The sequence below is a fragment of the Anomalospiza imberbis genome, chromosome Z, assembly GCF_031753505.1.
Source record: "Anomalospiza imberbis isolate Cuckoo-Finch-1a 21T00152 chromosome Z, ASM3175350v1, whole genome shotgun sequence".
NCBI lineage: Eukaryota > Metazoa > Chordata > Aves > Passeriformes > Viduidae > Anomalospiza > Anomalospiza imberbis.
In genome coordinates this window covers 44,350,551-44,365,001 of record NC_089721.1, presented here as the reverse complement: position 1 = coordinate 44,365,001, position 14,451 = coordinate 44,350,551, and the positions used below count along the sequence as shown (strand labels likewise).

The 14,451-nt window shown below is 35.6% G+C and overlaps 1 protein-coding gene across 2 annotated transcripts in view; it reads right to left on the bottom strand.

Moving 5' to 3' along the window:
- The window catches only part of ARB2A (ARB2 cotranscriptional regulator A), a 237,664-nt gene that overhangs the window by 120,925 nt on the left and 102,288 nt on the right, over positions 1-14,451 (bottom strand). For both annotated transcript variants that reach the window (XM_068175708.1, XM_068175709.1), the window contains exon 6: positions 6,807-7,025. In XM_068175708.1, coding sequence (XP_068031809.1) covers positions 6,807-7,025 — 219 coding nt within the window. The remainder of the gene's footprint in view (positions 1-6,806; positions 7,026-14,451) is intronic.

Sequence of the window (14,451 nt, the reverse complement as noted above, 5' to 3'; positions counted from 1 at the left end):
TAGCAAAACATGCAACTGTGTGCAGAAGGTTAGACCTGAGTTTGTGGGCCTTAAGTTGGATAACTCTTTGGGGGCTCCCCTGGCAGGGGAGACCCTCTTGGAGTAGTTTTGTGTTACGAATGAGAGACGTATTGGACTTTTTTGGTCTTTAGCTTCTCTTTATTGTTATATTATCAAAACTTTAGTACACTGTCTGTGCCTAGACTTTGCATGTGTGAAAACAGCACAAAAATGGCTAATAACATTGTGCTGTAAGGTATTTTTAAGTCTAAACAAAAACTAAACTCAGACTAAACTAAACTAAACTAAACTGATGTTTTATTTTTTAAGAAGGTATTAAGGGTTTGTTTTTTATAAGTTGGGTTATTGTTTGTTTTGACTTTTTGAGGAACAGTTAATGATGTAAATGTTTGCAAAAAATGTTGATATGTATGTTTTGCTGTGTGTAGGAAGGTAAAGATTATGTTTGAGAAAGTGTTTACTGACATTAATATTTTTTAATTTTTTGAAGGATGGGTATTTTGTGATATTTTTTGTGATTTAAAAAAAAACATTTTTATATATAATGTAATTTGGGGGTACATCTGTTATCTCATCTTTGTTTTGACTTAGGAAGATTAAATATTATACAAAAATTTATCTTCACTGAGCTGAGAACTTCTAATTCTTGAGGTTCATGAGTTTTAGGGAGAAATTTTACTTAAACACTGTCTACTGGATTTGAAATGAATTGTGATAGTCTTGAAGGGATGTTTTTTGGAATTGGCTATTTGTTTACTGGTAAACTAACTAAACATGTGGAAAAAAGTTTCTTTGGTTTTGATTGAGTTAAAGAAATGATGTTTAGGCTTGACTCATTGACTAGAATCTTTTAAACATTTTCTTTTGGTTGACTTACGGGCAAGGTTGCGTTGCTTAAAGTAACTAATGCAGAGATAAGGCAGAAGCACGATATTCCCCTTACCCTAAGTTCCCGCAGTTAAAAAATATTAACCTTATTTTTGGATATCAGCTAAAATCCTGTGCTCTGTAAGATAAATGATAAAGGATACTGGCAAAATGCAATTTGCTCTGGCCCAGAAGACCTAGAAGGTCTTTGCAGTCCTTCACTGCAGTCACTTTACAATCAAAACCAGGCAGTATCAGAGTTCAAGATGTTTGAGTGATTTTATTCACTTTTGCCTTCAACAAGTATGTCTACATTGTGCTGAACCATTTTCTTCACCATCACCCCACATACTGGCCCTGTTTATGAGCCTGAATGCCATCTGAAAGGAAGGAGGACTCTTCTGACTTGTGAGCAACAATCTTTTTTCAGCACCATACAGCTCATGGTGGGAGGAGAGATGCCTCTTTTTGTAAACTTACACGGCTTGCCTCACATTTTAGGAGCTGGATCTAACAATGGGCACTTTATTGGCATCATGTAATGGATGTCTGAAAGACACCAAAGCTAGATGGTCCTGATTTATTCCTTTTATTTGATTAAACCATACTTGTGAAATGCAGAACAAAGAGAGAGTATAGCAGAGAGAAGAGCCAGTGGTGTTCTTGAAGAGATACAAAATTTCCCTTCACTGACTATCTGTGTCTCTGATTTCTCAATCACTCAAGGAAAAGAGGACAAATAAAACTTTCCAGGATTAGTAAATGCAAAACTTACTACAAGAATTCTTTATCACCTCATGATTTTTAAAATTACCTAAGCTAGCTGCCCATGCTAAATAGCCTATGCATAAATTATTGAACACTACTTTAAATTCTCCACAGTTTAGCTATTTAATGTAAGATGCCTGCTCATTGCAGTATCTGTAGAATGACACATGACACATACATATTCTTCCTGATTTACAGAAACTACTGTAAAAACTTAAAACTTATCTGACCTTTTAGGAATGATGCAGTAGCCTAACTGCAGGTGCTAAGTGTCATAGTAGATGTTTGGCTTCCAGCTGGTGGCCCAGGGTGGTGCAGGTCTCTAGTGGCACAGGTTCTGCAAGACCATATCTCTCAAGGTATTCCTGGAACACTCAAAAGTCACTGCACGTTTACATGCAGCACTTGAACTGCAGTGCCTTCTCAACTCTGAATGCCCGGTGTCCAGCACTACATGGGGCAAGAACAATGCCATGGTAGTTTCTAGGTGGCTCGCAGGAGCTTTTTGCTATCAGCATTTGATTTTGCTGTTGCTTACAGGTGAGACTTCTCAAGAACATAAGGAAGTAATGGGCTTTAAAAGTGGGCAGAGTAAAATCATGTGGTATTTCATACGTGTATATATAAAGTAACGCTCACTGTTGTAAAAGGGGAAACAAAACAGGCACTGTTTGTTGTAGAAGGGGAAACAAAACAACAGCTTGAGACTCTAGAGGCTGAAGTCCTGACACCCACGTTTGCCACAGTCATTCCTTGTGCTGAACATATCCCTTATCTCTTGAGCTGTTCGCCCAGAGCTTGTTATTTTTTCTCTGATGGAATAAACAGCTTATTAGCTTTGTCTCAGCAACAGGCTAATGTAGTCACACAGGCTCTGGAAAAGAGCACGTGTACACCTTGACAAGTCAGAGGGTAGGTCACTGGCCCAGAGATAGTCACAGGGTGAAACTGGGAGCTGGTGGGACAGCTCAGTCCTCAGTGTGAAATAAATCCATGGCTCTGAAAGGTTATCCCACAAAAGCAGACACTCTGCCGTGACCTCCAATCAGGCTGCGCTTCACATCAGCCACACCGAACGATGAGCAGAAACGGCACAACTGTGCTTGCATGCTTGCCAGGATTTCCTGTCTGCCAATGGTCACTGATTACTTAACTGTGAATTAAAACAACTTTTACCACGCCTTTTACCACTTTTTCTTAGATACTGACACAAATTATCCAGATGTACCAATTTTTATTAAAACAGATTAACTGGTTGCACGTGATCTTTTCCTACTTAATCTCTCACAGAAGATAGGAAAAATTATTTCTGAAAAGTATGCCACATTCAAAATTAATTTCATTAATATGCAGTTAATAGAAATGGCACTGCTATAGACTGTACTATAGTAAAAATAATATTTGTAGTAAGAATTATTCAAGCAGATAAGCTCAATGGGGGAAAAAAAAGGACAAATTCCTAGCATACAGACTTTGGAAAAGCTTATCCCTTTTGTCCACAAAACCTGACCCTATTAGTTGTTTTGATAAAAGTAATTCTTCCTACTTCTTCGTTGGTTGCCTCTGATATCCCTCAGCTGTTGTGGTAACAACATTATTGCAAATTACTATCAAATTACGCAACTTATACTTTTTTTACATAACATTTCAGAATCCACTTAGTATGCTTGTTTACGTGGTGAATGCAGTTTAGAAGGGCAAAAACACTGATTACATTTTTAAGTATCTTCTAACATTGAAAAGGCACTGTCAGTGTGAAAATCTGTAGGGAATGGGAGATGGCTGAGAATGGAAGGAATGATAGTGCCACATTTAAGCATGCATGATCTGTTTCCATAGAAAAAGGTTAGAGAGCAACAAATTCTCAGTTTACTTCAGTAACAAATGAAGGCTGGCTAGGGTAGGAAGTTTCTGGGGGGAAAGCATTAGCCCATATGTACAGAGCAGCCTCTGGTGGTCTAAGAAAAAATGGTAATGTTTATAACTAAGGATAGAAATATGTTTTTTAAAAGGATGTATGTACATATTTAACTATTTTACTCAATCCTGCACTCAACACATTAAAAACCAGATGCTTTTAAAATGATCTGTCAATATGCTTGTTACAATCTGAACAGTAAGTGTATTAAAATTCATATGCATTCATTAGCACATTATATAAAAGTAAAATGCTTGTGTTTAATCATTCCATAAAAGTATTATAGTCAATGCTGATTATCAAGAAGTTTTTCCTGGTTTGCATTGCTAAAATTGAAATAAAATTTACAAGAATGTTACAGAATTGATGACATTTTCTGTCTTCACTTGTGAATTCAGTTGGCAGATGTTTTCAAGAACAAAAAAATCTGTCTTATTGCAAAACATATTAAGCAGGTTTTCCTGCCATAATGTTTGACATGATGTTTATTACCCAGACCAAATCAGTTCCTTTAACAAGCCATAATGTATGCCAGAGAGTACATTACTTCATAGTTAAGGAAACTTCCAGCATGAAAGAGTAAGTACTTTGATCTTTCAAGAGCACTATGCTTAATGCATTACACACTGCCATAACCATTTTTATTTATACTCATTTTGTACAAAAATACAGTGCAGTTTGATATTTTGTATTTTGAGATTCAGCTTTTACATATTCTTGAATAGCCCAGCTATTTTTTTCACTATGAAAATAAAGAAAATACTTAAACATAATTACCAAGGAAGAGTTCTAGTTCTCCGGTTCTTGGAAAATCTAGCTGCACAAGTGAGAACACCAACCAGATAGCTTTAATTTGTTCAAATGGCATTTCCTCATTAGATCACAACAGATCTCAGTGACCCTATGAGAACATAACTGAGGATATTTATTCCTTCTACTTAACAGTCTGAAACAATTTCTCCAGCATATTTGACACAACCATGTTTTTCCTTCCATAAGTTAAAGCCTTCCTGTGAGGAAATTTTTCATCTAGTCTATCCATACTTTTCCCTACTTGGCAAAGTTGACATAAGGCCTGCTCAGGTTTTTCAAAACTCTTTGATGAGATCTTACAATTCATATACCATCCTTAAATATCTCTGTTGAGTGACGGCATGTTTTATTTTAAGAGCCTAGTGAGTCAATGTATGCTATACTATACAGATTGTATCTGATTTGCCTTTTGAGATCACCCCAAACCAGCACCAATACAGCAGCCTGCGGAGCCAAGTGCCTGGATGCAGGCAGAGAGCAATCCTATGGACTCAAGCATTTGAGGCAAGAAAAAGGCAAATATGGCATTGCACCTCTTGCAACCACCTACAGACTTAGCAATTCTGACCAACAGAGTAAATGGAACCCTACTGATGGTCCAGTTTTGTTTCAGAAATTGATAAGCAAGGAAATCACATTGATTTGTCCTGAAATACAATAAAGCAGACATGTTTTTCTTTCTGTTTCAAAAAACTATCTGTACTGGAGTCTACTAATTAAAAAAAAAAAAAAAAAATAATAATTTCAGAATACAACACCAAGCTCATCAGAAAACCCAATTTCAGTTTATTGGTCCGGGGAAGAAGACCACCATCCACACGTTCACTAAAACATATACTACTTTCCCTGGTTTGAAGAAAATCAAATAAAGCAAATATCAACAGTCATATTTAAGGCATGGAGCTGTGCAGAAAGGAAAATGGGATGGAACAATATATTTTATATTTCGGGGGGGTCAAAACTCCTGAAACCAAATTTCACGCCTCATGAGTCAAGAGTCATGAGAAGGTAGAATTGTTAAAAAGGTTATGAAAAAAGGTTCACTTTCAACAAGGGAACACTGAACCTGCATGCTGACTAGACCTCTTTTCAGACAAAACAGCAGCACTGTCCACTGGATTCTCATGGACCTTAAGTTAAAACTGGTTGCCCCTCTTAAGAAGGAGGGTTCAGCTAGTGAGTAGAATAGCATCTTATAAAACAGCTGCAAACAGAAAACACAGTGCCTTGTTGGTGACTTTGAATATATATATGCATTCCTTTGTTTCCCATACTCAGGTATTTTTCAAAAGACAGTAAATATTTATGGCATTAGCGACAATCTTGTATCCAAGTTACTAACCCTTTTAACTAGCCAGCACAGTTATATTTCTGCTACAAAAATTTTTATGCTAAAAAAAAATTAGCAGGGACAAATTAAAATTTAAGATGATTCTAACATATATCTTACTGGATTTTTCTCTGTTTCTCATCACAATGTCATACATTTTTATTGTTTTACTTTCACTGTGGAGTTTCTGATGTGTTTTACTGTTGAATGAAAATGTTAACTTTCATAATAAGGGTTTTGGAAATTGTATGACTCTGTTTGGGATGTATAATGCATAGTATGTACATGAATCAGAATGTGCCAATGTGCAAGTAATATTGTTTGTGCCCCCTGCAGAATTAGAAATCCTCGCGTAGCACTGTTATAATGATCCCATGCTGGTAGCATTACAAAGTGCAAAGGTTCACTGAGTCAGAAAAGGGCAAGGGACAGAGTTTCTTCATCATATAATTTTCATATATTCTAGCTTAAATATTTATTAATATATTAGCAAGTTTCCTCCTTTATATGCCTTCAAAAGTTTAGCTCAAAATGGATGGCTGCTCATATAAAAACAATACATTACAGGGAAATTTGCTACCACACAAGATGAACACCGCAATTTTCCACAATACATTATTGATTTGGCAGGTCATAAAAACTATCAGGCTCTAACTACTGCTTACCATTTAATGCATAAATGTCATGTATGCATAATACAATAAATGCACACGTGAAATGTGAAGGTAGTATGTTGCCTAAGCTTCACTACAAAGTCTTTCTTATGAACACCTCTGTTTATAAAATGGTTTTTAGAAAGTCTTTCTTAAATAATTTCTTTCTTGATAACACCAGTGACTTCCTCTGGGGTTTATTTGAAGTTTCCCTGTGAAATTAGAAAGAAATTTTCTAATACTTCCAAAGCATCATGATCAATAAATAACCAAAAATACCAACAGAATACAGAGTCAGGAACTCTGTATAAACTCTTGAATGCCTTCTCAGTAATGTATTTGTTTTTAACAAAGCATGCTATTTATTAGCCAATATAGGCAGTAAACATACATATGCATCAATAAAGAAGGGCAAATAAAAACAAAAGAAACTTACTCTAATATAGATCTGCATGGTTTCTTTTTCTTTTTGTGGATTTCGATACTTTTCATAGAAGTCACGTCGCTTCTTTGTTTCCTTCTGGATTTTATCTTTTCTTTCTCTCTTTTCTGCAGGTTCATCTGAGATATCAGAAGACAGCTGTATTTGGGCTTTTGTCTTCTCAACTTCAATATAGTTCTCATTGGGATTCAGAACTATCACTCCATAGCCTTCCTGTTTTAGAAGAGAGTCACACACATACACACACACACACACACACACAAACAAGAAAAAATGTGAAAAGGGGAATTTAATGTTTGAAAATGCTTTGCATTTACTTTAATGGTCTTTAGAACTTTTTTATTTATTTCAGCAACTTCACACATCATTTATAGAAGGGTTTTTAAGAATATTCTGTTATTAAAGGGATATTGATGTGTGAATATGTATCAGTGCATGTACTTATGCTGATAACACATCCCTCAGTCAGAAAGGGTGCCTGTTTTACCTTTAAAATAATTTAATATATTGTTTTATTCATAAGCACTTTATATGACTTTTTCAGAAAACAATACAGGAACTAAAAGCAAAATGTTGCTTTAAGAACTCTACACAGTAATGAATAAAAAGCTTTATGCCCAGCCAGTAAAAACCTTTAAAATAAAAAGGATTGAGAGATTTTATATATAAAGATTGATACATTAAAGAAAGCATGTGAAAATTATTCACCACATTTTAAAATAGTAAAACCTTTTGTTTAGCTGACAATAAGCATACCATGCAGAGGCAAATAACAGTGGTAACAATGAATCTATACCAAAACTGATTCAGTGGTGTTGCTTACAAGTCAACTCTTTATTGTGGGGTCAGCCTTTTTAGTGCATTTTAAAATCTGCTGTAAAAGTTCACTGGGATTATACTGTATATTTAACAAATGCAGAGCAAATTTGTGACTTGCAGGATGCTTTTGAGCATATAAGCTACATTTTTTTGCCTCAGGGAATTAGCTAGTTGGGAAAAAAAATATGAATGAGAAATAAATCTTGAATAAATCAGCCAATCAAATGTTACGATTTTTAAATGATGGCAAATCACAAAAAATAATAATATTTATGGAAGATGCAATTGCAAAGGGAAGGGAGAAAAGATAAGCATGTGTATTTAACAGATGTGTCCCTAAAGTTAACATGAGTTCCCAGTCAAAATCAAGCTATCCTTTAGAAGTAAATTTTAATAAAGACCTACTTTTCAGAAACATCTATATTAATTATCTAATGGAACAGCTTTATTCCAGCTTCTCACTCGGTGCTTCATTTTGCACACGGTCCTGGCATGAGGATCAAAAGAGGTCCCCCATACCTAGCTGCCCAGAGCAAACCAAGTCCACCCCAACAAAAGATACTTTATTTGGGCTTGCTTTATTCTAATCTGTAGAGCCGTTCACAAACCGTGTAGTTCATTGTGGCCACTGTCAGGTAGACAGACTGTCACTCACTGATTTTCTACAGTTGGACACACTTGACTAGCTATCAAAAATCACATCCAAAGGGAGTTCCTACCCCTTATCCTTGTGCCCTTCTCCAATGTCTGTCAGAGCTTCTCCTCCCACCAAAAACCAAGTTAAAGGGCACAGTTGCACTCTGCTAAACAGGGTGAAATAGAGGCATTCAGGATACTACCTCTGGCATAAGTGATGTAGTCAAAAAAGGTCACAACAGGCCAAAGAGAAAATTGTCTCCTTGTTACATGCAGCACCATAAGGGGTCTCCTGTCACATGATTGCCCTGCCTGACATGAATGCAAGTGGGATAAATATAAACAAACAGTCAAAAATATAAATAAACAATAGGGAAAGGGTGAAAGAAAACAGAAAGTGAAAGACAAATTTTAAAATCTATCCACACCACGCCTGGCCATATTAATGCACAATGCTATACTATAAACACATGAATTTTACAGATTGGAAAATTTCAAAGCCCAAACTTTATCATGGAGAAGAATGCAGCTTGCAAACCTTCCTAAACTACACATCTCAGATGAAATGATAGTTTTTGAGCCTGCTGCTGCTGGAGTTTTTGCAGTACTTGGCAGGCTGGTAGTTTTGGGGCTCTTCATCTTCTTGACCTGCTTGTTTTGAGTAGAGATGTTCTTTATATTGATTTGTTTTGTTTTCTGCACAATGGAAAATGCAAAATTCATGTCTTCACTACCGATCTAGAAGTTTGAAACTCTGTGCATTTCAACCTGATCACAGAACAGTCACAAAAATCATCAGAGAAGTGGAATTTGTCTAAGTATCTTAAAATTACATGACTCATTTGTCCCATTTCATGAGGACACAATGTCAATTTTTCACGTAGACATCAACAGGTGAAATGTGATTCTATTTTTAAATTCACTATTTTATAACTCAATTAAAGGATTTTTATTAAATATATTTTAAGCAGTGTAACATCACTCCCTTTACATTTTTTCACAATTTCTCCCAGATAGCAGGCCTTTCCTGACAGTAGAATTAAAATAATTAAGTAATAACTAAACTAAGACTTTTTTTCTCCCCTTCTATTATGGGAAAGCCTAAGTCTTTCTCTTTGGAAAGTAATCTCTTTTTGGACTGTTTTGCTTACATGATATGGTGTATCTCCCTTTCCCTTGTACTACTGCATCCTAAATTTCAAGAAGAAAACAATGGCACCAGAAAGAAAATTTGAGAGTAACATATAAAAATCAACACAGAAAACCAAAATTACTGGTAAAATATAGCCAATTACAACCTCTCTCATTCAGCCTTTATCTGAGCATTTTCTACTGAAAAGAAATACTCTGCTCTAAATAACATCAGTGTAAACAGGATGTCTTTTAACTTCAATTAATTTAAAAAAAATATAATTTATGTGGGTGTAACTACACCATTAAAGTTCAGTGCAATGAGAAAATGAAAAAAAAGGTGGAGCTCTAATGTAGTGAATTTGAGAAGCGCACAAGTTAATACAAACCTCAGAACACAAGACCACTAATATCTTAAAAAAGGCCTTTAGCAAAATTTAATACCAGACAAGATGCATAACTGTTAACATAGACAATAATCACTTTCATTAAAAAGCATCTAATAAAATGAGAGTCCTGTTTGGAAACACCTCTTTGCACGCAGGACTGTATTGTTTTTTCACCATATAGAGTCCTGCATGCTGGCAAGTATTAAATGTGTTATTACTATGTATTATTTCGCTATTGTTAAATCAGCGTGACTAAAAATACCAATTTCAGCCATGATGAGCTTACATCATTATTAAAACAGTGACCTATGACTTAAGTACCAATCACCTAGGAGGGTTTCTAAATCTTGCCACACCCAGTGGTATTAGGTGGTATGCAAACATTAGGGTAATAATAGTAGTTTTCAACATAATAGCAGTAGTTTTCAATGTAATAGTTTTCTCCTTTGTGACGAGTGTGCACAGAAAGAGAAACCACACTCAAAGAAGTTTTTTTCACAATAAAAACTTAAGCTTTAAGGACACTAACCCCTCATCCCCGTCAATCTTCACCCATCAGTGTACTTGTGGTAAAACCTTATAATTATGGCAGACACTGACAAATGGAACTCCCAGCCTCTAATCTACAAAATTAAAGTTTCTCTCTCAGACTAAAGCAACTGATTAACATCTCTTCCCCTCACCTGGTAATGCTTCAAGGTAAGTAAAATTTAATCCACACTAACTCACTAACTCCTACCATTCCCCATGTTGCTGCTTCTGGAGGTAGAGGATTGTAATGATGAAAGAAAGGAAAAGCAGGCTTACTAAGTCAAGAGTTGGAAAGAATAATGAACCTCAGTTACAATACGTATACTACTAAGAACAATGTAGAAGGGTCTTTTCCATTGTAATGGAAACATGAACCAGAAATGGGACAGTACTTTCTGTCTCTTACTGACAGTTCAAGGGGGGAAAGCATAAAAAAAAAAAAGAACCTCAAAAAATTTGAGATAAATTTCAAATAGTTTGAAATCTCACCTGCCTGGCACATGACTAATGAGCTGAAACCATTCAGATCTGCATATTAATCCACAAAGGTGGGACACAGTATGTGACAAGAGAAGTCAGAGTTTGACCTATGTAAACTACCCTTTTGGACTGTGAGAGAGGATTTTAAAGACATCATTTTCCTATGCTTGATCAACCTGAATTTTCAAGTCCAGGTTTCTATTTGGACCGTTGGCAGCAAGACCAGAACTAATTCCTTGGGGAAATGCAACTCAAAGCACTCTGTTCTTAAACCTGCCCGTGGTTAAAACAGACACAGTAATGTACATTCATTTTTCTGAAAGACGTATGCTCTGGTAATTTCCTATCTTTACTGCGAGAAGGGTACATCTATGTCACTATTGCGACACTGTAGGTGCAATAGCAAGATGAGGTCATGACAACCAATCAGAAGTCACTAGTGAAGCGTTAAAGTAAACATAGCTGTTGGAGATGCAGCTCAGCTTGAAAAATGCCCCCTCCATTATTTGAGCAATTTTCTCAAGACGTGACCTGTGACTGAAACGCCTGAAATGTCAGTTGATTCTGCTGTTTCCACCCAATGTACATTTTGGCAACTGCACCCTGCTAACACTGTGATATTTCCATCCCAGATATACCTCAGCCGCCTGAATTCCAGCACTGTGTCCAAGTGCATAAAAATGCCATGCTTCGGCCAAACACACTTTGTCCCGCTAAGTTCCGAACTTGAAACAGCTCATCAGGTTAGGCAGGAAAAGAAAACATACCACAAAAAGATTTTAGAGGACCACCTGTTGTCTATTATTTTTACATAGCACTTACTCATAAATCATAACACAGGGTAATTAATCAAGCTGTCAAAGAGAAGGTCAAAGGTTATGTGGGCGAGTCAGAAGGTCATGCATGGGCTGATAGAGGTCAGGGTCACACTGCATTCCTCATTATCAAGTTGGGATGAGAGACGGCCCAAGCAAACAAAAGTGAAAGCAGATGGAGAACAGAGTAGATAAAAAAGAGGAGAAAATTTCACAAACAAAAAGAAGTGGAAGAATGTGCGTTACCTTCAAACAAGGAGGAGAACAGAGCAGAAATACACTGGGATGTTCTCAAAAGACTGCACATAATACAGAGAAACTACAGTTTGATTATTTAAATAAATTTACTATAACTTTCCATGCACTTTTTTTTACAAATACTAAGCAAAGCCACAAAAAGTGCATGGTAGTTTTGATTACATTTCACATCTGAAGTCAATATTTTCAAGGTAAATTAGACAAAAGGAACTTACTACTGTGACTAATGCAGAAGGATATGTAAAATTGCTTCTAAATGCTTAAGTTTATTCCTTTTTACAGCTACAACCAATAGATGTTCAATAAAGAAGTTATAATCTGCTTGAATGATGTATAAAGAACTGTACATTCATCTACACAAATCTTTAAATACACAAAGCATAACTAAAGTCTTTCTAGATGACACAGCAGTTATAAAATATTCTATCATTATACTGACCTGAATTAGATGCAAAATACTGTACAAAATTAGCTGTCACCCTTTCCTCAAAATCTTTGTTAATCTCATTTTGAATGTTTGCAGCTTTATCAACACATGCATCAATGTCAGTTCCTTGGTTACTGAACTGCTGTACTTGGAAGAAGATATAATTAAAATGTTTTGGCACAGGAAAGGTGAAATTGTATCTTTTCCTGGTCCCTGAGGAGTCTGTAAAACATGTAGGATATATTGACAAACACACACCCTTGTCTAAAGCCCTGACATCCCAGGTCACCCAGCTGCTATTTATTTCAAAACATTCATTTTACACTTACCCAAACTGCCACCTGCTGTGTAACTAACTTTTAATGGATATTGGAGTTATAGAAACAATAAACTCTCCATTTCCCCTCTGTTACTGCCTTCTATTTTGACACTGCATTACGTCCAAATCTATTTGCCTGCAGAACTGTATTTATCTTATTTCACAATCTTTATGCTGGAAATTATTAAACATGCTATGACTGTGTCTTACTTTACTATTTGTTAATTTGGTGCTTGTGCAGTTATATGAAACAAATCAATGTTCAAGGCAAGAAAAACCTACCAGAAAAGCTGTTCCTGTATTTTGAGTTTACTGTTGAAAAGTTTTAAAAATAATTAATGTTTTACATCTATCTATAATTAGCAACTCAAATATGTCTATGTGTTAGATCTGCAACCCTGTTTTTATGCTGTTTGTTCACAAGGTCAAAAACGGAATAAAAACATCCATGAATTTAAAGGATTTTTACATCCTCAGTTGTTTATGGTATTCTTTATAGGGAACTTCCATGCCTTTACAAGCACTAGTTTCTCTAGGATTTGAAGCAGAAAATTATTTCTCATGGCAAGTGAGACACAAGAAACTATGCTATAGCATTAATCTAATTCTGTGAATTAACAGAAAGAACAATGCTTATGTTCAACTACTGCTTCAAACATTGTTAAATAAACATCAGACCCACCCCCCTCTCCCTGATGTGAGATTTGGGCTATTTGTAGAAATCACTGGAGACTGAATGGAAATGAATCCACCCCAGCCATGCAGGCAGGATACTGGGCTGTAAATAATCTGTCCACAACAACTGCCCAGGCTGTAAAACCAGATTCTGCTTTTCTTCACTAAGTGCAAACAGCTTTGGGGTCCATACAACCTGTGAAAGAATGAACCCACCAGTATGCCCTCAAGATATCTACAGGAACCCCATCTGTAATTAAAGTCTCCAGAAGTTCATCTTCTCCTCTACTGCCTTAAAAAACTATTTAAAACTCTCTTCCAACAAAAATTTCAAATGCTTCAGAGAGGTACAAGAAAGAAGAACTAAGATTTTAATGAAAGTGTTATTTACATATAAATAGAACTTTTTGAAAGCAACAAATCAGAAATAAAGTAAATAAAATAATTTTAATAAAGCCCACATTAATAACAAGTAATTATTGGTTCTAATCAATCTATCAATAAGGAAACAAAGGAGAATATCAGTTACCCCCTAAAAGTTATGTTCAAATAAGTACAGATGCAAAACTGGATTGCAGGATTTTTTTTTAATGTTTCTATGTTTGGTATTTCCAAGTATCCCATTAGCTGACAGTAAAAGTTCTCAACTGCAAATTTGTTTTTCAGTATGCTTTGCCTCCTCCCTGAAAATGACATAGTATGTCTTGATTATTCTCATTAGCACTACATGATGACTATATCCCTATATAGTGAAGTCTGCATTTTCTATGTAACAGAACACGAAAAAGCAACAATTAATTCCACAATAAACCTTACTTCCTTTGCTTTTGTAATACTGTAAAATCTTTGTAAACACCTTCTATTTCTGAAGTCCAGATATTTCAATGGGCTCAGGGTTTTTTTCTGATTTGTAAAATATTTAGCTTGAAGAAAGGCAACTCAAGAGGCCAAGATCTTACACTTTAACTTTTATTTCCACAAATGTATATGTATTAAAATACCATGGGAAAAGATTAAATGTCAGTCTCTTGGTAGATCTGTATTTCAGTATTCTAAATGAAAAACACATCATGCACATAAGTGTTTTCTGTAAAATACTGAAGTTATCCAAAGTCTTGAAAGACAACTCCCATTTAGTGTCTTGTGACCAGAAATCCTC